At 37.9% G+C, this 25,054-nt stretch overlaps 1 protein-coding gene across 1 annotated transcript; it reads left to right on the top strand.

The window, feature by feature from the left end:
• Nucleotides 1–422: 422 nt before the first annotated feature.
• CIP2A (cellular inhibitor of PP2A) lies at nucleotides 423–24,846 on the top strand. The gene is made up of 21 exons (XM_082482437.1): nucleotides 423–529; nucleotides 2,136–2,283; nucleotides 4,269–4,381; nucleotides 5,892–5,986; nucleotides 6,368–6,464; nucleotides 7,451–7,573; nucleotides 7,729–7,874; nucleotides 8,554–8,629; nucleotides 9,708–9,935; nucleotides 10,396–10,568; nucleotides 11,383–11,529; nucleotides 12,269–12,368; nucleotides 13,084–13,202; nucleotides 14,806–14,995; nucleotides 17,204–17,278; nucleotides 17,362–17,472; nucleotides 18,238–18,434; nucleotides 20,079–20,192; nucleotides 22,016–22,098; nucleotides 22,552–22,691; nucleotides 23,789–24,846. Exons 1-21 carry the CDS (start codon nucleotides 428–430, stop codon nucleotides 23,957–23,959), a joined length of 2,748 nt encoding a protein of 915 aa, XP_082338563.1. The 5' UTR covers nucleotides 423–427; the 3' UTR covers nucleotides 23,960–24,846.
• The last annotated feature ends 208 nt before the right edge of the window (nucleotides 24,847–25,054 follow it).

Genomic DNA, 25,054 nt, shown 5'->3' with positions numbered 1-25,054 from the left:
CCGCAACTACCAGGGACGACGTGCTGCTGGCATCCCCATAAGGCAGCCCTTCACATCGTTTTTGGGTTTTGGGTTTTTTTCCTTCCTTTATTGCGTCGGCAGCACGCGAGCCCTGAAGCCGGAGGCCCCACTCAAGCGTTTTCATATCCTGGCTTCTCCCCTCTTCCCCCTCAGTTGGGTGGGTAGCTCCCTCCTTCCTTCACCCAGGCCCGACGCGCTGCCGATGACCGAGGCACACCCTACCACGAGCCCCGCCGCCGACTTTTCTCCCCCATAATGCCAGATGGCGGGGGCGGTGCCTCCCGTCATGCCCCGCGAGGTAGGCGGCTGCTTCTCTTCAGTGGGCGCTGCCGTCAAAATGGCGGCGCCAGCGGGAAATATGAGCGAGGTTTGCTGTTGGCGTGTGTGAGGAGGTTGGTGAGGCGCCATGGATGCGTTGGCCTGCATGAAGTCGCTTCTCCTGGCTGCCTCGCAGTATCGGACCGCCAAGACACCGCCCAATGCGGCGCTCCTGCAGCGCAGCCTGGAGGTGAGAACGGCGCCGGCCCTGGGCCCCCCCGCGCCGCGGTGGGAGGGGGGTGGCGCGGCCGGGAATGCGGGGCTGGCCGCGGTGTCCCCCTGGGCTTGGGGCACGGCTGGCTCTTCTCGGAGCCCGGCCTCGGTGGGCTCCTCTCCGCCCTGATCGCCGTGGCGCCGCCGGAGCCTGGGCCGGTTCAGCCCCGTCGCTGCCTGTAGGGCCCCGCTGCCGCCGGCCCGGCCGGGCCCCGCCGCCTCCCCCGTGGCTCGGCGGCCGGAGACGGGGAAACCCGCCCGGTGACCGATTGCCAGGGGAGCTGGTGGCCGAGGGGGGCCGTCGGGCAGAAGAAGCGTTTGGATTTTTAGCGGTATCCCTGGACTATTGCTATGTCCTTTATTATAAGTCTTTATGGTGTTCGTGTGTGTTTACAGATGTGTGCAATATGTTTATGTGCACGTCGGCTAGCATATAACGTCCCTTGTGAGGGATGGTTTGTTGTTTTTTGTTGGTTTTTTTTGTTGTTTTTTTTTTTTTTTTTTTTTATATCCCCTAAGTTCTGCCCCGCAAGGGTCATTTACGTTCACAAATTAAAAACAGAGTTTGAAGGATGAACTGGTCTTATGTTTGGATGATCCCCATCTTTACGGGGCCGCTAGTTGCGTGCCAGTTTCATGTAACGTTTCACGAGAGGTGTTGGCTGGGGAGGGGTGGGCCCGTCCCTGCCCCTGGCCTCCCGGCAGCGCCTTGTGCACAGCCCCGCCGTAGGCGGGCTCGCTGTGGTGAGAGATTGACGCACTGGCTGCATTGCTTAATCTGCAAGGTAAGGCATTAACGTGAGAGTTAGTGTTCATCTTAGCTTTCTTCTCTGTATTCATTGCAAAGAGGTAGACAGGGGATATGCATAGCCAGTGTTATGTTCTCTGTTGTGCAAGTATGACTTGTGTCTGCCTGTATTTATGTGCCGGTGTATCATTTTTAGCATCTTGTTATATGGACTTTCCTGAACTTGGGTTCCATTTTTCTATCTCGGGCACAGCATACTCCCAAAGCAGCACTACTTGTTACTGACTATCCGTCCTGCAGTGGCACCTTTGGGTTCCTGTCCATGTCTTTAGAAAGCAGGCTGTTGGGCTGAGCTGAAAGCTGATTACTAAATGTTTGTGTGAAGCAATCTGTTTGTTCTTTCAAAATAAATAAATCTTATCTCTTATCTATGCTAAAACATATGTAGGATGAATAACATAGTATTAATTCTGTTCAATGTGTGAAGAAATACAAAGTGGTGCTCTACTAGAGCTATGAGTTTAAAAAGAATGCTGTTACTATGATTGCTGTGAGCAAGCAAAGAACCCCTGCTATGCTCAGAAATGATCACAACATAAACTTGGTACTTACCAAGAGTAAAGGGAACACATACGCAGGAATGAAAACCAGACTTTTTCAAAACCTTTTTTTTTTTCCCAGCAAATGTGAATATAAATGTCCTGTTAGAGTGTTGCTTACGTTTTTGGTTTGTCAAATATGACAAAATCTGTTTAATATAACTCTGTGCTTTGACTTCTGCGTTAAATACTTTGCAGTTGAGTAACTGAAGCTGCTTTTGCCCCTTCATCTCCAGGTTATCTCTGGACTGAAGCTTACACGATTATTTGCTTCCAACCAGATTCTCCCAAGTGAATGTCTCAGTTGCCTCGTAGAGCTCCTCGAGGACGCTACTATAAACCCATCTCTAACCTTGTCTGTGGTTACTTTGCTATCACAGCTCGGTAAGGTTTGCGTCTGAACTTTTTATCTTTTGGGAAAGGCAATACAAGACAGGTGCCAATTCTGTGGCATTGGTGATGAGCTTCTTGAAAAGAGCATAAGGTGTGAACGATGAAGTGTTTTTCATTGTAGTGGAATGCTTGGCTGAGCCATCTGACTGTACGTGCAAGGCTTGATAACGTATTAAATTGCCATGAGAAGCAGATTTTAAGTCATCACTGTGAAACGACAATGATCATGCTTGTCAGAATTTGTTTCCTCACTGGGTAGGGTGAGGAATTATTCTCTTGTCCTTGATTTTTGGAGTTTGAAAGGACTACCTTTTTTAATGACGTGAAGAAACCTGCCTAGGGCATGCAAAGGTAGGGAGAAGCCATATTACATCAAGAACTGTCATCACCTCAGTTTACTTTTCCCATTGGAATGTTTGCTGGGCGGGAATTTGGGGTCTCCAATGGCCTGGGCCCATGTGCTTCAAGTTTCCCAATATTCTACTGCCTCTTATTTGTTTCTTGAGGTGCTTTTCTTTTTTTTTTTTTTTTTTTTTTTTTTTTTTTCTTTTTCCATTTCACAGAAGTGGGACTTCATTGTCTAGGGAGCTCTGTGCTCACCATAACTTATGTATGTAGGTTACATATACAGGGAAGAATTATCCCTTCACTGCTTAGTTTCTCATCATGTATGAGCAGTTATTCAAGATTTGAGTCCTTTATGATGTCTTCTTGTTTATTTTCTCTGGTTCTTGGAGTTTTGAACCTCTTTGAGCTTCCTTTTAGGTTTTTGAAAAAGTTACTGTAAAATTGTATATGTTGCTGGGGTTCTTAACTATCTTTTCTAACCTGTTGGGTCTGCAAAAGTTTAGTTCTGCTCCAACTGATCTGTTGCTTTGCATGTCATCCTTGTTTGCTACATCTTTTTCAGGACTGTCTAAACAGAACTGGCTTTTTTATGTAACCCTATTAAGGTACCAGTTTTTAGTCTACGTGCCCACCATATCATGGAGCAAGAAACTGAGATCATTGATTTTAAGCTTTAAGGCTTTTTAAGTTCTGGTTTCAAGATCTCAAACAGAACTAAAACTTTGGAGGTGGGAGGTAGGCTGTTCCTTCAGCGTCCAAGTGTCTTAAGGAAAAGTATTAGTATTTCAATTAACTGTAAGTTCAGAAGGTAGAGATGCAAGTGCATAGGAGCTGTGACCTATTTGTATTTATTTGTGTGTTGTGGTTTGAGAAACACATAACAACTTTTTGTTGTTTAGACAATCATTCTATCACCTGATGACCCCTCCCCACCCAGGAAAGGGAATGGAGAGGGGGGGGAAACAACAAAACCTGGGAGTTGAAGTATAAACAGATTTAATAGAGTAAGATTAGATAATTAACATAATAGCACTAAAGAACCAATACTGATCCCGATACCAATACAGAATATACAAAGATTATACTCAGCCAATTCTATCAGTGGGAAGCTGTGCACTCCCAGCAGTGGACAGCAAACGTCGGACCCTGTGAGTGCTACGGCTTCAGGGGGAAGGGGAGGCCTCAGGAGTCTGGCACCAGGGCACAAAGTTCTCAGGACCGCAGCCATCAAGGGACAGAGTGAACTTTGCAGCAAACTTTCTAATTTATAGTGAATGTGACGTTGATGGTATGAAATAATCCTGGTGGCCAGCTTGGGTCAAGTTCTCAGATCTTGCTCCTCCTCATGCCTGTACCTGGCAAGCTTGAAAACACAGAGACCTTGAAACCCACACACCATAGCTGGCTACAAAGTAAATACTTTCACACATTCAGATACCTAAGTCTTCTAAAAGTGCAGTTTTCCCAAGTATTAGAAGATAAACTAGTCCTATGTCACTCAAACCAGGGCATTGTAAAATATACGTGACTGGTCAAAAGACTTTGGTTTCTGCTTAGATTGGTAGCTAATACAACAGTTGCTTTTATTATTAGATAGGGGTTTTTTGCTAATAATTCTTAAATTCTAGCTTTAGACAATGAGACTAGAGAAGCTCTTCAGGATACCTACAATCTGACCGGTGTGCTGGCAGGAGTGGTTCACCGAACTTCTATGAATCTTAGCGACCCAGTCTTATTACAGGTAATGGGAACTAATGCTTAAGAACACTTGGCTACTGTTACATAGTACACATTATACTGTGTGCATATAATAACTCTTTAAAAGCTCTATCTGAAATAATGTGTTGAGGAAAAATTGATTTAAGTTGTATATTTTATTTGCTATATGAGGGTAGTATGATAGGTTTTTAACACTGCATAGAGTTCTTTGTATTCTCTCTTTAATCTTGCTTGTCATTCTCACCTGTTCTAGTTAATAACCAAAAAAAACCCCAAAACAACAAACCAACCAAAAAAATGGTTTTGAAATTATTTCAAGAAATCGTTGCTTGAGAGCTTGGAAGTGTTTTATCTAATCAATACTTTGACAAGTAATTGTGAAGGAGTGAAAGGAAAGCTGTGGCTGCCAGTTCTCATGGAAGGTTTGCAGGGCATGTATGCCGCCTCCTTCCCTCTGGTCAGTGCTATCTGCCAGCGAATAACAGGGGGCTGTGCTAATGGAAGCTTACTTTTTAGGAGCCAAGTGCAGGCATTATTGCTGCTTGGTTTTGTTGTGGGTGGTGGTGTTTTGTTTTGTTTTTTTTTTTTTTTTGTGAGCACATGACACTTCACCTATTTTAACCTGTCCTTTCTGTGCACTGAACACTGCAGTTGGGCAAAATTTTCTTTATTTTTTTTTTTTTAAATATGCACAGGTTTTCTCCTATGTGTCTCTGAGGTTTCAGCAAGTATTTGCTGGTTACCTGCGGTCACACAGAAAAAGAATTTGCTAGCAATTCTGTTGCCCTTGATCTGTGGCAAATGAGTTAAACATCTAGTAAAGAACACTTGTTATGGTTTGCATATTTCTCAAAGCACTAGGAATACCAGAAGATTTGGGGACCCAGGTGACTTGCCAGTCAGTGGGAGAGATTTTGTAGTTATCAAATAGATCCAATTCTAAGACCTTTAAGCTCCTATATCAGCTATTTACATGGTGAGATTTTGTTTCAGCTGCTATCCTATGCTGTGATTTTTGTCCTGTTTGAGTATATTAACTTCACATTACTTCAGTTATGTTATGTGCTGAAGGAATGCTGTAATGAAGGACTTTACTACCATTAGATCTGTTGGCAGTCTTTACAGCAGACCTGTTTTCCTATAAAAGTTTCTGCAAGAGGTTGCAAAGTGCTTTTTAGATTTGGGTAAAACTTCTAGATCTTGCAATAGGACAAAGCCCCTCTCACTGACAGAATGGAGAACTTGCTGATAAGGTAAAAAGTGGAAAATTGGATGGGCTAAAATGGTAACTCCTCTATCAAAATAAAACCTTACTCATCTATTTGGGCTTTTAGTAAGTACATCAATGTGGCAGAACGTTACTCAATGTGCTTGCAGCAGCTCATATAATTGTTATGTTACAGACCCTGAAAATTAATTTAGTTGTGGTGTCTTTTTTTTATTTGTACTTTCGGTTTCAGCTTTTGTAACTTGTAACGCTCTTCAGTGAGATGCTATAGGAAAGACATGTGAATAGCTTTTTATTTCCTCAGAGTATTCAGTTGCTGCAGAGGCTAACCTACAATGTTCCGGTCTTTTGCGCTGGTGCCAACATTGATGAATTAATTTCATTTCTAATACATCATGTGTAAGTGTGTACTTCGTCTTTTTTTATGGGAAGTATCTAGTTAAATCTCTAAACTTTCTGAAGGCCATTAGCAAATTTTGTGCAAGTGTCCTTGTAAGAGGTCTAATGACTTAAAAGCACCTGCAGTAAAGGACCTTTGATAGCACTGATCTGATACTGGTTTGTTGTTTTCTTTAAAGATATGCTCAGTTAAAAACTGCCAACAATATAGGGATTGCATTCTGATTTTGCTTTGCTTGGAGGAATGGTGTTTAATTAAAAAACAAAACAAAAACTCCCAGACAAAATTAAAAAATCCCCCAACCCACAAATTCTTGAAACTAATTTCTGTATGCTTTAATAAAAAAATCTTTGTTTAAATTTCTGGACTCTTCTCTTAAGTCAATCCACTGAAGACGAGTTAACGATACCATGTTTAGGACTCCTGGCAAATCTCTGTCGTCAGAACTTATCTATTCAAACTCAGATAAAATCTTCGGTAAGAGTTTTGTTTTTGTGGCATTATTCTCTGGCTTGAGGGCAAAAGAGTTACTTCACTTTGGGGCATTACCTTAGTCTCTCTTACACACTTTTTTTTTGCGGCAATAATAACCTGGACCTGTATGTTCTGCAGAGTTGGCAGTTGTTTGTCCCGTATCAGAGAAAATAACCAGTAGATTAGAAACTTGGGTATTCTCTTTCCTTTTCTACATTGCTGTGTTGTTGCACTAACTTGCATTATGCATTCAGTTTCTGCAGCTGTTCTCTGCAAATAAAAGGTGAATTTAAAATTTGAGCATTCTTCCTTAGAAAAAGTAAATGTTGTTAACATATAAAGACTGTAGTTGGATTTTTGGTAAGCTGCATTAGCTTTGGCCAAGAAAGAGATTTGCCTTTTAAAAGATAAAACACCACTGATCTTGATGTCAGGTCAGGGCCTTTGAATACTTAAATGCACATCTGTATCTGAGCTAGTTGGTTCCTGTCTCTTCATAAATCAGTGCAAACATAACTTATTTTTCAATTCAGAAACACAAATTCATCTACATGGCAGTGAATATTGTACTGTTTACCTTGGAAGAAAAGTGACAGGGGGCAGGGGAAGGAGGAATTATTGTCAGATCTGATCACTGATCAGAGAAGGGATTGGGGGTCAATTTTCAGTGGTTATTTTCTATTAGACTTTAGCAAAATGACTTTCTCATCATTCTTTAAAATAATGATGGCATTTCTTCCTTGTGGTGGTATTTTTTTTTTTCGTTTTTCCTTATACAAGTTCAACAGAGAATTTAGTTATTGACATCAACACCAGTATTGTGCAGTAAAACATGAAAATAGATTTCCTAGAAAACAGTTCTTTATCGTTCTAATATATGTTTTGTATTATTCATTATTTGTATGGCTTATATGTACCATCTGTAAGTTTGGTGGTTTTGTAGAACAAAATAAAATTTGTAATACTTATGTTTCTCCTTTTTGCTTTAGAAAAATGTGAAGAGTTTCTATCGTACATTAATAAGTTTCCTGGCCCATAGTAGTTTGACTATGGTTGTGTTTGCACTTTCAGTATTATCAAGCCTTACTTTAAATGAAGAAGTAGGAGAAAAAGTAAGTGATACTTTGAAGTCTGTTCTGTTCTTAAGTTGAAGATAAAATTAATAGTCACACTTGCAAAATAAAATTCTAATTCCAGCTAGCTTTAATAAGCAAGAGACCCAGCGAAGTAAATATGTGGCCATATATAACTTTCTTCTTCCATTCAGCTCTTTCACGCTCGAAATATCCATCAGACATTTCAGTTAATATTCAATATTGTTATAAATGGAGATGGTACTCTAACAAGAAAATATTCTGTTGATCTACTCATGGATCTTCTGAAGAACCCCAAAGTTGCAGATTATCTTACCAGGTATGGCTTCACTTCATAAAAGTACAGGATATTTTTCCGAAGCTCTTGTTCAGTTCCTTTGCTGTATGCTATTTGTATTCTGAACCAAATATTGGAAAAAAACCCAAACATCCCTAGATGTTTTTTGAATGTTGCTAGTTGATTATAACTGCTGTACCTGAAACTAAAGGATTCTTGTGTTACTAGCTTCACACAGAAGTGTGAATCACAATCTGTTTCTTCATTTTCACATAAGAATATTTTAATAGTTGTGTTCAGTATCGGTAGTCAGACAACTTGATGAGTAGCTATCTTGCCTTGTATAGGCCTATATTGTCTTGAAGTGGAAGAGTATGGTTGAAATAGTAATAATTTTACTGGAGGGTGTTACAGAGTAGACAGTAGTGCTGCAAATCCAGCTAGCAGAATTTAGTTGCTGAATGTCAATCTAAATCTAGCAGTAAAAATAGCTGGAAAATCTTAGCTTATTTTAAGGAATTTGCTTTCGTTCTTAGAATATTTTTAAAGTTTAGTCTATTTTAAATAGAAATTACATTATCAAAATTATCACTGTACTTGAAGTGTTTGGGGGTAAGAAGGAGAATAGGACACTTGCATTCATCACTGGGTATAAATGTCTGAGTGTGGTGAAATTCCATTTTTTTTATTTTATTTTTTTTTCCTCCTCTGTGTACTGTAGATATGAGCACTTTACCTCATGCCTTGGTCAAGTATTAGATCTCCTTCATGGAAAGGATCCTGATTCATCATCTAAGGTATTTATACTTTTTCAGTTTAAGGCTAAGAGGGTACAACTGCTAATCTAGTTCCACTTCTGTAATCATAAGTAGGTTCTTTGTGTAAGAAGGCTGATAATGAAATACATTGACTTCAGGACTCTTGGTGAATACCATAGCTCACTCAATTTTATATATATAAATATTTTTTTTTTTTTTTTTTAGCTGTTCAAAAGGCTGTTAGGTTGAATTTGTAATAGTGGGGTTTTTTGCCAGATTATGTGTGTCTGTTTTCAGGCAACAGGCATGAAGGCAAGAAGCCAACATAAACACCTTTTGTACTTTGGCTAATAAGAAATGTTGAGGTCTACCAGAAATGCAGTGTGGACCCTACTTCACTGGCTAAAACCTGAATTAATACTACTCAGGCTTTGAACTGGTGATAGGAGAGCCATGTTGCTAATTTCAAAAACTCAAGAATTAAGTTCTTTTATCAAATTGATGCCACATTTGGTTAAGCAGTTAACTGTTGGATTCAACTTTGTCTCACTACCACCTTATGTAAATGAAATATTTGCTATCTGTTGCTAAAGGCTAAAATATGAAATGTTGTGAAAATATTTGAGCTAAATGCATCTGTAAAACAAATTTTAAGTTTTCATGAATGTGTTTCACGTCACAGTAAATAATAAATGTTATTGTTTCTGTGTATGATTTTTTTGTTGTTGTTAGTTGGTTTTGTTTAGAAAGATATATTGACAAGGAGCTTTCCTCTTTGTCTCTGAGTATGCATGCGTGCATCTGTTTGTCTCAGAATACTTTCCCTTCCATAACTTTCTTCTTTCTGCGTGTATATGCATTTCTACTGCTTATTAGATTGCTAGCCATCAGTCATGCTTTTTAAAAAAGAAGGGAAGATACTAATTGTCAGAAGCCTTCACCACTCCAATGAAAAGTGTTTCTGCTGCTGACTTGGCTTTAAGGAAAGAAAACTTTGAAGTGCTAAAAGGAGTTGGATGGAACTTGCGTATCTCTTTTAGACTTGTGCTATGGGAGTTGCAATTTCTGTGTAACTACTTGATTTAAAAGCATTTGAACTCTCATTCACTTTACACAGATCTTAGAGCTGCTGCTTGCCTTCTGTTCTGTGATAGAACTGCGTCATACCCTGCGGCAGGCAATACTGGAACCATCTGGCTTGCCAGTCTCTGGAAATACCAGATTTGTGACTCGCTCAAAGACTTTTGAACCATCTGTTGCATTGGTGCACTTCTCAAACCAACCATTGGAAGGCTCTGAAGACTGTTCAGTTCTGGCATTGCAACTATTCAAAGAGATTTTTGAGGTACCAAACCTGATAATTGAGTTTAAAGAGCTTCTTAGCAGCTATATTTTTAATTGATTTTTTTTTTTTAAACAACTACTAGTATTTTACTTGAAAAATAGCATGTAAAAATATACCTGAAGTAAAACTCGTCCTCTTCTAGAATTCCATACTTTGTAAGCAACTTTTCTTTTAAAGACATGCTGTATTTTAGAAATATGTTTGTGTTGAAAGTTAAGTGGAAGATATGTTAGTTCATGAAGTGATGAGATAGATACAAAGCTATCAAGAATTGCTTTCTCAGACTTGTAGAAATGAGGAAGTTTCTGCTGTTTCTATGCTCTTTGTTAAAATTCCTCCTGAAATAACAAGAGGCTGGGAAAGCTAGAAGACAGGCTGGTGGAGGAAGGGGTACAGTAGGCTTGGCTTCCTTGTTCTGTAGTTTTAAATATTGACATAAAATAAAATGTCTTTATTACAGGATGTTATTAATAGTGGGAACAGTGCCTCAGCTGAACACTTTGTGGATCTTTTGCTGCCTGTTCTTCTCGATCATCTTCAGATGCCAGAACAGATTGTGGATGAGCTATTAGTGAAGAAAAAGTGTGAAAGAATGGTCAAGGCTATTAACGTCCTGATGAATATCCTTTTTATGTGCCTATTGGCTGTTAACTTATTCCTCCACCATGATCTGCTCTAAGATGTTAGAAGAAATGTCCATCTTGGGTCATTTTAGTACCTTTTAATGACAGTAACTGCCCTAATCTTACTTAGGACTGTCATCTTGACAGACCTGAAGTAGCTTTCTAATTGCTGTGAAATTTTGTAATACAGTGGTGCAGGATAAAATGTGGTGACTGTTCAACAGCACTTTTCTAGATCAAAAATGAAAATAGGTGTTTTCTGTTGAAATTGCAAGGGGAGTTTGGGTGGCCATCTTTGATCAGTATAGTATTTTTGCCTAGCCATGTCAAGTGCAGCTCCCAGCCAAATATGACACAAATTTAGATCAGTGGAACAAGGAAAAACAGTGTGGAAGACTCCTCTTGGAGTCTTTAGTCTTCAGTGTCATGTAGTAAGGAGGACATGACTGCAGGATGTAGTCCTGCATCTAAGCTGAGTTCTGTAGAGAAGTCTCTTTGCTAGTTCACTCCTAGGTAACTAGTTCTTGTATTAAGGACTGATTGTTCACTGCCTTTTTTCATCTTTGTTTTATGCTACTCATTTTATTGTTGTTTCCCTTAGCTGTCTATTTCCAAGTAAGTGCATGTGTTAATTGAAAACCAAAGCCTACTTGGCTTGTGAGTTAAGCATGACTTAAGTAGTTTATGTAGTTGGGTTTTAAAAGCATTTTTGAAGGCTCTTGTGCTTTGATATCCTAACTTTTGTGTCCTTTATTATTAGAAAACATTGCCTTTTGGTGCCAATACCTAAGTATAGGTGTATATTAAGTTTATTCTTAACTCAGTCTACTGCTCTGTAGAGATGACATACTGAAAATGCATGCCGCGAAGGTACTGACTGCCAGCCAATGCATGTCTCTAATAGAACATCAATTTACCTATAGTGGGATTGATACTGGTTTTGGGACGAAAGTAGTGGACTCTAAAATGTGGTGAGCACACAAATTTATCTAAAATGTAATTTAGCAAGACTTGTATGAGAGTTGTTATATTGTAATGGAAAGCATATTGTAGTTGAAAGTACCATTTAAATGTCTGTAAATCAATACTGTTTTTAAATCAAACTTAGTATTTTTGTGGCAATAGAAAGTAATGTTGTTGATCAGTTCAATAAGTAAAACGTACCTTAAAAATTCAGATGTTGTTTTCGGCATAAGCTGGAGTTCCACTTATGTGGAACAACAACCTTAAACCTCATGCAGTAATTTAAGCTTGCCCAAGTTGAAGCTTACCAGAACTGCTCATGACACCTAATTTTTCATTTTGATTTTATGCAACCAGAATTACTGCACTGAAAATGGAATACACGTTCCTTCAGCTCAGTGTCATTAACCTGAATGTCTATATACCCAAGAGTTATATGGCCAAAAAAACAGTAAATATAATTGACCTGCAATTAAACCCTCCTCACTTTCAACTTGAAAGAGTTTTTTTGGTGCTCACTGTTGTCATCCCTGGCATACTGCAGAAGCTCAGCAGCATGTCCAAGGAACTCGGTGATATCTCTTGGTGTTGGCATTGTTGCTTTGGTAGACATACTTAATTTCTTTGTGAAGGTATTTATTAATTATTTTAAATTGACTGAATTTATTTATCAGTGCTGGTCTGACAAATCTCACCCTGCCTTTCTTTTTCCCGCTTGCTTTGCTTTTCTATTTGTATGTTTAAAAGCAAACTTGCTGCTGATATTATTTTGAAAACACTTGATCTTATGAGCAGACTGAAGCAGGATGTACCTGGTATGGAGGTCACCTTCTACAAAATTTTACAGGTATGATTTTAATACGTGTTATGAACAAAATGTATCTGTGAAGGGAAGTGTCACTGCACTACAGTAGTTTCAGTTCTGAATGTTTTGCATGCTTATCTCTGAAGTGGTAAATCTTCTAGGAAAATATAGTCCCCTGAGCACAATTCTCAAAGCTTGTTTCATTGTTAATTCTTCTAAAATAAAAGCTTTGCTTTTACTCCAGTGACTTATTTCAGCAGTGCGTATGCAACCATACTTCAGCTGCCTGGTAAGAATGATCCTTTTAAGACTGCATTAAGATTGCAGTTTAAAGGTAACAAACTAGAAAAAAGTTATTACAACCATGTAATTATTTGTGGAGTTGGTTACTATTAAATATATACATCTAATTCGTGACTTTGCGTACTTAAAACAGTTTCTGGTAACTATTGGTCAGATGGTACCTTAACAATTTACTTTGTAGATGGAAAAGTAATCCAGACAGTCAAACACATCATGCTGGTTTGGAGGATTTTCTTTCAAGAATGGGAATTGTGTAATTTAATGTATAGCAATGAGAGTTTCATTGACTTTAGTTTCAGAACATTAGAAAGGCAAACTTTAGGATGTAGCTTAAGTTTTGAATAAAACACTTCTGTGCTCATGGGCCTTGATATTGTGATGTCTGGGTGGTTTGGGGTTTTTTGTCGTTGTTGACGGTTTTATCTTGTTTTGACCAAAGTAGTTTCTGTTTTAGGATCAACGCTTGATTGCGCCTTTGACACTTGCTGTAACATCAGACCATAGAGAGCAAGTTCAAGTGGGACTTCGAATACTGTTTGAGGCTGCACCGTTACCAGATTTTCCTGCCATTGTGTAAGTTTATTTTTGTGATAGTCCAGTAGAATTTGACATTTTTATGGGCTTAGTGATATTTGTGTTTATTGGCATGCTACTTTGAGCTCATGAGAGAGAGAAACTTTTCTTCTTTATCTTCAGTTAAGAGATAGTCATCTTGGAGGCCAGAGGAAATAGTTCAAATGCTGATGTTATTCAATTAACATCAGGTCCTAGAGAGCATAGTAGTGACTGACTTCTGTCCCTCAGGGTTCACTTGTGTGAAGTCTGTGCTTGGAACTTTGCACTTTAGAGCGTGCCTAATATTCTGTCAGATTTTTCTCTCTACTGAACTTTGTCATGCATGTCGCTCTTCAGTTCCTAAAGCTTTGCTTACCCTTTTGCAGTAACTTCCAAGAAAAAGCAGAATAGGATAAGGCAGAGGCAGTTTAGGTAGTATTTAAGGTGGCCTCAATAAGGGGAAAAAATATTGAGAAACTCTTATTTTATGGAGTCCTTATTTCTGTAGACGTAGTAAAATAGGAAAAAACAGTCTTAAGTTGTATCACAGTCTTTGCAACCTAGAAAACCAATCTGAAACTTCCCTTTTTGTAGCAGAGCTTTTTAAAAACAAAAAGGGGAATTGTGTGAAAGGACTTCCAGATCAGATGCCTTCTGTGGATATAAGAAACATTTTTATAATAGCCAGTAACAAATAGTCCAGCTGGAAGAATGAAAGATCTCCACAATCCAGTGTGCCTGGAGTTGTACAATGGAATAGCCAAGTAACGTGTTTATAAATGCAAGTTAAAAATAAGCTTCGTTCACTTAGGAAGCAGTTGAGACAGCACTTCAGTGAAGTGGTTGGGATGACTTAGTAATTAAGGATGAGACGAAAAGATTTTTGACTGCCTCTAAAATCAGCTCTTTTGACTTACTCTCTGATTTGGAACACATCATTAGTAGCTACCTTGAAAATACCAACCACAGGTCACATACAGACACTGGAATAGGGTACTGTAATAACTTTTGTCTAACCTTTTGTGATCCCTGTACAAATTTTAACCTATTGCACTTTTATCTGCATACTTAAATTTTGGTTAGAACTTACAAAATGAAATGGGTTGTACTCAATATAGTATTGTAGAATAGCATCACAGACAAGGGAAAAACTAAGGTTTTTTTACTAGCACTCTGCCTCTTCATAATTCAATCTTCTTATTTTTAGGCCTAATAAAAAAAAATTTACTAAATACCTTCTCTATCTTCCTAATTACAAACAGTGGCCTAGTTAAGTTTAATAATGGCATGTGAAATAACCTCTTTCTCAGGCTAATAAGAGACAGACAATCTCTTCTGCCCAAGAAGAGCTGAACACCATGCCCTTTCTCACCATGCAGTGAGATACTGCATTTGTTTCTAAAGGTTAGCTGTGACAGGCTTTCATTTTTTTTCTACTTTCTGTGTCTCTGTTCAGTTTGGGCATGTGTCTAATACTACACCTTAACGTTGTGTTTGATAATGTTCTGTAATCTGTTTGTAACAAAAGAAGTTAATTATGTTATGAAATTGTTCTCGTCTTCAATCCTTGCGATGGCATTTGTAGCAAGTTGTTTCATTAATAGCCCTTATGTTTATACAGGCTTGGTGAAAGCATTGCGGCCAATAATGCTTACAGACAACAAGAAACGGAGCACACATCAAAAAGAATCCAAATGCAGTCACCCATGACCAATGTTACTTTGAGATGTTCTTCATCCTGTCCTGCAACTGATGAATCCACAACTTCAAATATACAGGAATTAATACAAAAACTTCATTCTGGACTAGAAGTTAGTAGAATTTATATACCCTTGTTAAATATTTGGCACTCTCTTACTGAGGAGGGAACAGAAATTAAAATACAAGTGTCAGGCTGTAGTACATGTATCAGCTGAGTTCAGTTTAGATGCCTACCTATTTAGAGTGTGTTCCTTTTACTGAGCTCCTGAGCAGAAGTCAATGATGATTCTTAGTGCTATGCCAGAAGCTGGGCTCCTTATTGAAATCCCTTTCTCCAGTAGGGTTGCTCACACTCTTCTAGCTGTCAGATGTGGAGGCAGGTGTCAGATATAGTCACAACTGCTTAGACTTGCTGGGACACATACAAGGAGCCTCCTCCTCCTCGCTTCCGAAGAAATAGGCTGTGATAAAATAGATATGATACACCATACTTTTAAAGCAGCATATCTCTTGTATGGCTAAACACACATATGAATGTTTTCCTTTTCTTGCCTGTAGATGACTAGCATTTGCAGTTCAATTTTTGTGGCCTTCTTGGAAAGGCACTATTATTACTTCAGAAGAAAGTTTTTGCTTCCCTCTGCAGCAACATGCATTGTGAATGAGACACTCAAACGGGCACCACATACAATGTGCTTCTTTGTGAGCCATACTGTCAAGTACTGAATATATTTCTCTTCTGTTCAAAGTGAGGTAGCTGTTTTGTAGCTGCTTTAGACTGAATGATGGATTAGTGCTTCTATTTTCTTTTGGCTTAAAAGAACAGTATGCAAATTGGGAAAATTAACAGAAAGTGCCTGATAACAGCTTGATATCTGTATTAGTGGCATTGCCTTAGCTTTGCAACCCTCCGCTCTTTGTAACTGGTAAGAATGAAACTTGGCAAGCTACCAGTTCCAGTCAGCTGCTAGAATAGTGAAAAAGGTCAAGTGAATCTTCATTGGCTTACTTTGTACTCTGCCACTGGATGCTCCCATTGATCATCCTTTTCAGGACTGCACGTGACAGTCTGTAGGTGCATTGCTGTATATATAATAATGTAAGTCCACGCAGCTACAGGTGCCGAAGAGTACTAGTGCAGCAGCTTCCAGTAATGTGACAGATTGTAAAGCTGTTTTGACTTTTTTTTTTGAGGGGAGAAAGTTGTTGATGAATTGTTGAGTTAATCTTTTTTTAGACCTTCTAATTAGTAGAAGTTCAGTTTAAAAATCAATATACGCATTCACTTAAAATATCCAGTACTTCATTTCTGTGTATGTTCCTTATGTTCTGTGAAGCTCAAATGTGGGTAAAAACATAATTGAGAAAACACTTTTAATAGTATGACTGTACAGAGAGAGTGAAGGGAACTTACAAAAGCTTTTCTTATAGTAATAATGTCTAAAAGGACATAGAGATGACAAGTTTGCAAGCAGGAAAAGAAACTACTTGTTTCCTACTTTAGGGACAGAGAAATGAGCTGAGAAATGGAGCTATGTTGGGGCTACTGTTAATATGCCAAAAAAATTCTTACATAACGGTTCAAAATGGTGCAGAGATGGTAGCTTTTCTGTAGGTGTTCATTGTATGAACAGCTGGGATAGCTTGCACGTGGTCATGCATCAGCATATATGAACAGCTGTTCAAAACTGGTGTTATAGTAGCACTGCCTATGAAAAAAAAAAAAAACCACAAACATCCTGAAATCGCCAAGTGGCTTTCTCACTTGACTCAGGCATATGTTTTAATAAACACTTAGCACTTGTTGTGCCATATATGGTAAACTTCCTCTAGTAAGTCAATGGGTTAACACAGTAAACTCTGTTCTGGATAGTATCCTTTCAGAACAGCTTTCCTGGACCTTTTCTGATAATCTGTATGTTGAGAAGGCCACAGAGTACGAACAAGGATTTGTAGTCACGTGCATTTTGTGCTGTTAATATTAGAGCAAATTACTTTGTGTCCTGTGTGGGGACTGCTAATTCTCCAGCAAAGATTAGACCAAGGGGAACTGTTTTAGAGTGGTGATGTTACCTTTTCATAGTGCTGAACTGATAGTCTTCTGCAGATGAATCCTGTTCAGCCTAAATAGTTCAATTATTCACGAACTTTCCACAAGTCAGGTGGGTAAATTTTAGCAGACAGTCTCAGATATAAAAATAAGAACTCAAACTAGTGGACAGGTGGGATTCACAAAACTACTGAGCTCTTTAGGCACATGTTACCTGCCGAAGTAAATACAAATTTATGGTAACAGTAATTGGAAAACATTTCCACAGATGAGAGAAACGGTCAACGATATGAGGATATCTGACATAATGGATGTCTATGAGCAGAAGCTGTCGGCATTAGCAGTGAGTACAACCTAATGTGTATGGGTACATTGCTGTCTGTATATTCAGAAAACGTTAATGAAAAATGTTCTTTCTGTGTACAGTCTAAAGAAACTAGGCTGCAAGACCTTTTGGAAGCAAAGGCCCTAGCTCTTGCTCAGGCTGATAGGTTGATGGCTCAGTACCGATGTCAGAGAGCCCAGGCTGAGTCCGAGGTACGTAGCAGGGGCTTCCTTCTGGGCCTCGGGGGTGGGGCTGAGTAATAATTAGCTGAGTAGCTTTAACTGTGATTGTATGTATAGAAACTCTATAGTCCTTAGCTGTAAGCTATGCTTACATGTTAGAGAAGTCTTAATTTTAATCATAAATGTCCTGTTTTCCTTTGGCTTGTTCTTTGAACAGTTTTCTGTCCCTTAAAGGGAAATATCTTTTCCCTTATAGGAAGTCAAGAAAACTAACTGATTACTGTTTGTTAACCATTAGTGTTATTTTAATGGCAGTAATCTTGAAAATTGATAAAGCCACTTACTAGAAATCTATATAGCATTTGCTGGTATTCAAAGAACTGTTTCATGTTTGTGCCTTTTAATCACTTGTCAGAGATGAACTTTCAAATAAGGCTTGCTTCTGTGGAATATATATTTGAGGTGTGCATTGAAAACTCAGAATAATTTCTATTCTTTAAAGGTAATAATAGAGATTGGGCTGCACACAACTAAATCCATAGCTGATATGTATTATCTTTTACTTTTTTTTATTCTGTTCTCTTCTCACACTGCCTATAAAGGGAGCTAAAGAAATTTAGACCGAACAAAATAATCTGTAGTTAATCTTAGGTGAGAGAAATCCATTTCCTGATGTAGCTGATGGTGTTTTATTGTTAGATCTATGGTCTCAAATGTACCTATTAAAGTGTCTTGTGAAACAGAATTGCTTATAACTGGGGGGGGTTTTGGTGTGGGGTGTCTTTTCACTCAAAGGCGAGAACTCTTGCTGCAATGTTGAAGGATGCAGAACGAAAAAATGAAGAACTAAATGATTTGCTGAAAGCTCAGCAGGTAGAATCTGAAAGAGCACAAACTGATATTGAACAGCTCTTTCAACACAACAGGAAATTACAAACAGTTGCTGAAGAACATGAAATACTGAAAAAATCCTCTGTTGATCTTCTTCAGAGGTAAGGCGCATAAGATCTCCAAGAAAATACTTCATATTCAAAGTGATGAAGCCCTTTACTGGGCTAAGCCCATTAGAAGGGCAGTATTACATCCTATTTCATGTTTCTAAGTGAAAAATTCATTTTATTTTTTCTTCTATATGCTTGTTGATGGGGTTAAATTTCTCATTCAAGAAGTTAATATGTTAAATGCAGTGAGAACTGAAGTTGTAGATATTGAATGTCCAGTTCAGGAAACTTGTATAAAAGGGAGCATTGTTCTCTAAGGAACAGAATTAACAATGCTTAGTTTCTATTAGTATTATACTATACCTTCAGCTTTTCTCTTGGATCTTATATGCTGTCTTCATGAAATGCTCTAAATAGTCTGGAGAAGCAGCCAATACAGTATGTTTGCATAAGGTAGGAGATTGCACCTTTGATCACTTTGGTAGCAAGTTTGACTGAAATCAGGTAAAAGTGAGGTAGGGAGGAAGGAGGCACCTTGTGTGTCCCGAATTATTTATAAGCATTATTTCTTTAGGATCTTAAGCTAAAAAAAGGACATGTGAAACACAAAACATACATAAGGATAGAACCTATTTATGAAAATAGAATATGCTTGGGAAGAATAAAGGCTTAAAAGAACTTTGGCTTTTTAGCTTGCATGAGTTGGTCTTGTCACTAGGTGTCAGCAAGGCAAAGCAGCTGATAAAACGGAGAGCAACTGGTTTAATGATGAGAGCAGACATTATATTAGACAATTTTGAAGGCATACTGCTGCCAATAAGGGAGTCATCAAGGGAGGCTATATAAACTTCTGTCCATTATGGGGCTTCTTGAATAAGTATGGTCACTGTGGAAGTACCTCCTTTTTTCCTTGAATTGCATGCAGGCATAGGCTCTGTGAACATGTATTTGACTAATTTATGTGAAATAAAACACCCTCAGTATACCATCTAACAGTGTAAATTCTCCAAAGTAGGAATAAAATAGCTTTCTGATCCTTAAAATGTGTTTATAAAGCAAGTTTTTGCTTTATTAATATTCTGCACAGTTTAAATATACTGTTCCTTAAAAACAGTCAGGTAACTGACATCAGGGGAGAGAATTTTCCTTTTGGTAGGAAAGTAGGAAAACATTTGCTTGGAGAATGACATCTGCCTCGTGAACTGGTATTAATTGCACATTGCATTATCTCCAGTATCTTCAGTTTTAGTATCACCAGACAACGGAGGTCATAGACTGACTCAAAGGGACCCTTAAAAGATGACTACAAATAGCTAATTTGTGTTGTGTATGTCAAATTTCTAAAGGTATGTTTTTGTCAGTTCCTGAGAGTTTTCTACTGGAGGAAGGTTGCTTCCTGTTTTTTAATAATTAAGAATATGTAAGGGATCCACTGAAGCTTGGTTTGATTTTTCTTTTCCTTCCTCCAAGTATGCTCATTTAAAAAAAAAAAAAAAAAAAAAACTAACACCCAAACAACAAACTACCACCAAAAATGCTCAACCAAACACCACCACCTCCAAAAACACCTTGCTTTTAGCTTGAGTAGGATGATTGCACAAATGATGTCAAGTGTTTTTATTTGCAAACTACTAAAGTAAAAACTCTTCAAAAGCACTTGTACTCTTCAACCATAACCTCCTAATTCGTTTGTAGGTATGAAACAACTGAAAGACAATATAAAGATCTACAGATTACATGCAATTCACTAAATAAACAAATGGAAGCAATGAAGAAATTAAACGAATCACTCGAGCAGCAGAATGACAGGTAAGTTGAATTCAGTCTTTTAAAAGCAAATTAAACATTAAAACTAAATAGCACTTTAGTCTCAATTTTTCAGTTGTGCTTTGAGTAACATCTGAGAAATGGAGTTAGAGAAAGCAAAAGATGCACGTATGAATCAATCCTTGAAGCATGTTAGATAAAAATTCATAGTAGTGACTTTGGTGTTTATTTTATTTGCTCCTGTATTGGTTGAGGGCAGGGAGGAATACCCACAAACTTCAGTTACAGTAGGAATTAAAAAGAGTAATGAAGACAATCCAATTCTTGGGTGCGTTTGGGGGGGGTGGGGAGGTGTCTTTTTGGTGGTTGTTGAATTCTTACACGCTGTTATCACCCAAGAATGTTCATGTATTCCCTTTTGGCCTGCAAGGTTTCTCTGCAGTGTTACCAGATCAGAATAAAAACTCAACCCTACTAAACTAATACTTAAGAACTATATAAGAAATAGTGGTGGTTGGTATTCTGTCTGTGATATAAAATTTCATTCCTCAACCATAAAACTAGCATTACTTATATCTTCTGAAGGGCTAATTATAATTTTTTTCCTTTTTGATGGCTTAAAATAGGTCTGAGGTACCTTTCACCAACATAACTAAGGGAGTAGGGTTCCTATTTGAGAAGTATTAAATAATACTTTTTATTGCAAAAGATATGTTTAAAATATGCTTGTGGGCAGGCCTTCTATTCAGTTTGGAAATAAAGCTATTCTTGCTTTTACTTGCAAAGTTCACTTCATCCTCCCAGGCTCTGGCCTTGTCAGTAATCGGAACAGTCCAAATCACTGCCTTGAGTTCTGATGTATTTTTCCATTAGTTTGTTACTGAATAAACTTGGACACTTACTTTCACTGGTGCACTATGCAGCTCAGTGTAATTGGGGAGATATTCTGATGAAAGCTGCCCCTTTTTAAGGGCGTGTCAGGGGAGCAGTTGTTATATCAACATTCTTGAACTTCTACGAATAAAATGGAGACTGCGGAAATACACATCCCCTCTCTTGCTAGAGGCTGCAGCTTAGAAACTGGTAGATAGTAAGTGGATAAACAAGTAAACAAGAGTGACAGATGCCACCTAGGAAAGGCAAGTGGCAGTTAGAATATACCTTAGAAAGTAGGCTAGCTAGTAATGGGGAAACGTAGATCAGCTTCACAGAGTATATGAAGTGCTCAGCTTACACCTGTAATGCTGGTAGGTGACAGTACCTATGCATTAAATGATTGTGGAAAATAAATATTATCCTAACTAGTGAGGACTGTAGCAGACCTATATATGGGCTATGTAAATATCCTACGAAATGGTCATTTTTGCTGAGTGTTGTGTGACAATCTGGAAGATGTTCAGAATGGTGTTGGAAAAATCTTTATGCATAGATGTGCTTGCATGGATAATACCTGAAACAGGTTTTACTAATGGTATTGTCAATTCAGGAGCATGCTAAAAGCCCAGCATACTCAATCACTAATGGCAATGAATTTTGACTTGGGTTGAATGACAACTTCAGTTCTATCATGGTATTTTGAATGCTTTGTGGCCGTAACCAAAGACAACAGTTTCTGGTCTTTAAGATCCAGGTATGAACCTTTTTGGTAGTTTCTACTGTGTCTGTGATCAGAGAAGGGAAATGACTTTTTCATGGGGGGGCAGGGATAAAATCTGTCTGTACTCAAACCCTGTGAATTCGTAGGTTTGTTGATTTGAAGCTCCTGACAGCAATTTGAAATTATACAAAAATCATTCTAGCTTCTTAGGATGCAAAACTGGTGTCTCACTTTTTGCAAAGAAACAAGTTTTAATGATCAATTTTAGGACTGCTGCACAATTGGTAGAAGCCGAAGATCACAGAAAAGAATTGCAGCAACAGCTACAGGAGAGAGATGGCAAAATAGCGAGTAAGTCACTTACCTAGGTATTGTTATTAAGTGTTCTGGATAAGCAGCTATATCTTATTAACTTGTAAATCCTAGTTAGCAAGGGATGCATAATTTAACAGTTGAACGAAACAAATATAGATTTTCAGTTTTCTGAAAGGATACCTAAATGTGGCTTCCCAGACTTCATTGAATCTCTGCACAACATTGTATGTCCCTTCAGGATCTTTTTACAGCATGTCCATTAAAACTATTTTCTGTAGGAACTGCAGGTTACAAGAGCTTAATTTAACTCTTCTGCAAATGACTGGAAGCAACCACTAAAACTTAGCAGTAGGTGGCACTACTCAGTAATTCAGTTATTAGCAGCCATGTTTAGTCTAAAAACAAAAAATCCAACCTTGTTTCCTGGATAATGCACCATCTCTTTCTGAAGTTTGGCAACCCATCTTTTAATGTGTTCATTTTCTTAAGCCTTGCAACAGAAAATAAAAGTTCTGGAAGAAAAACTGAAAGCTCAGCAGAAAGAAAAAACAGATATGGAACAAACTATAGATATTCTTAGAAAGGAATTAAGTAAGACGGAACAAGCAAGGAAAGAACTGAGTATCAAGGTAAGGAATTACTTGCATTACGCCTGCATTCTAGAGACCAGAATTTTAGATATCTGTATAACTGGTGGAGTTGGTAAATCAATACTTCAGCAGTAAAGTGGCTAAAGAAACTAGAGCAGTCAATGTAGTGGACAAGAATAAATTATGTCAGCTTTAATTATGTGCCTTTTGAATTTTGAGTAGCTAAGCTTGAATTTAAGAGAAAAGAAGTTAGGGTCAGGCACTAATGAGGCTATATAAGGCATGGTGTGTGAGTCCATAACATTTGGGAGAAAAAAAATATTGCACCTGTAGTGCAATATTAAACAAGAGAATACAGTACACTCCTCTCCTGTAGTTTTGACTCCTATAAAATGTGGATTGGCTTACTTTCTCCCCTTTCTTGTGTCCTGAATTAAGGTACTTATGCTGCATGTGTATGCACCAAAATGCATCTGATTTTCTTTTTGACTTCTGAAATTCTAATAAAATATCTACTTTTATTGCTAAGAGAAATAGTGGTGTGGTTTTTGTTTGTTTGTTTGTTTTTTTTTTCAAAACAGGGACCAGTTTGGCTATACCAAGCTAACTGGGTAATTTTTAAAAAAAAAACAAAACAAAATCCCCAAAACTTCAGTGCAGCCTATATGTCCTTGCCTGTAAACTCACAAGGCAGAGATTCATTTTTATGTGCAAAGTGTGCAGTCTGGGAAAGCATTTGCTCTATTTCCATTCCCTGTCTAATCTCTCCAGGCAATATTATCCAGTGTATAGCAAATATTTCCCTTGTTCTCAGTAAATATTTACTGGTGCAGGGCTTGAAATGAAATGTGGATGGCTTAACTGTGAACACTCCTGCTTAAATAGGACAATGAGACCATGGGAAAGCACCAACCCCCATGTTATCTAATTTTTTGAAGTGTGGTAGTAGCTGTAATCATTCATATGCACCAAATGTTTAGCTGAGAGAGAAATCTCTGAAACAAGCTTGTAATTTTAAAATGGTGCTTTTTAATGGCTTACTTAAATTCACCACCAGGCCACTCAGCTTTCACTGTGTTGTGTATGTTTTTCAATTGGTAAAGGAGGAAATGCTAACATTTTCTTTGTTTCTGCAGGCATCTTCTCTGGAAGTTCAAAAATCCCAGTTGGAGGGACGTTTGGAAGAAAAAGAAGCGCTTGTAAAACTACAGAAGGAAGAATTGAACAAACACTCCAATATGATTGCCATGATTCACAGTCTAAGTGGTGGCAAACTAAGTGCAGAGACAGTGAACCTCACTTTATAGGCCTCTTGTTAAGGTTTTAGTATTTTATACATATGTATGAATATATGTAAATATTTTTAAACTTGAAGCTGGCGTACTGTCTGACTTAAAAAAAAAAAAATCTAAAAGTAGCTTAACTATCAATTGAGAAGAAAAAGTAGTAATTGTAGAAGCTTTGGTCTAAAATAAACCTGAGCTACTGTATAGCAAATAGGTATTCTGATGGTCTTGGTAGAACTATTATCATCTGTATTGGGAGCTGAATGCAACTTTTGTTGGTGACTAACCTTCCTAAGTGTATATATAGGGAAACATAAAGCAAAATAGGAGTCATTGTCAATGTTTTTTGTCTTTATATTCTTCTGTTGGCTGTCTGGCAAGCAGCGTGCTTCATAGGTTAAGCACTTCTATAGTTAATTCTTGTTAATTTTGACTCTTCTGAATACCATTATTTTTTTTGCAGTGCTGCTTCCTGACATCTAAGGTGCAAAAATGAAAATAAAATGGATTATATCAACTAGGACATGTTACACTGAGAGCTGTATTTATCAGCATATTGGTGCAAGTGCTTCATGTAGTAAATATGTGGAGGTGTTTCTAATTATGAGGAGATATGACTTTGAGCAAATAGAACACCGCATCTGAATGACTTTTCAGAAAATAGCATCAATTAGGGAAAGCGTGCTGAAATGAAATACATGAATGTACAAATGTTTCTTAAATGCTAGATAATACTTTCCTAATCCTACAACATATCCTTTCATTCTTCAAAGAAGGTCTGTGTTTTTTTGACAGTCCTATCTGGTGCATGGTAGCTATTGTCAGCATTGTCACTGCTGTACGTCAACAGGATTTCATATATTGTTCATAATATAATTATTTAGGTAATCTTGTTTTTAAAAAAATGTATTTTCATATGGAAGACTAGTACTAGAATTTGATGCATATTTTTGAGTGGCAAAACAGTGTCCATAGTTTACATATGACATGAATAACATGTCCTTTAGCAGTTGGCAGAATTCTTTCATTAGTATCTCTATTTTGATAGAACTACCAGAGTTTTGAGTGATCTAATATTTATCTTTTTCTGTAGCATTACTGCCTTTATTTATATCT

The sequence above is a fragment of the Vanellus vanellus genome (genome assembly GCF_965231255.1).
Source record: "Vanellus vanellus genome assembly, chromosome: 1".
Lineage (NCBI taxonomy): Eukaryota > Metazoa > Chordata > Aves > Charadriiformes > Charadriidae > Vanellus > Vanellus vanellus.
Note: the sequence above shows the minus strand (reverse complement) of the source record. Positions and strands in the feature narration are given on the sequence as shown.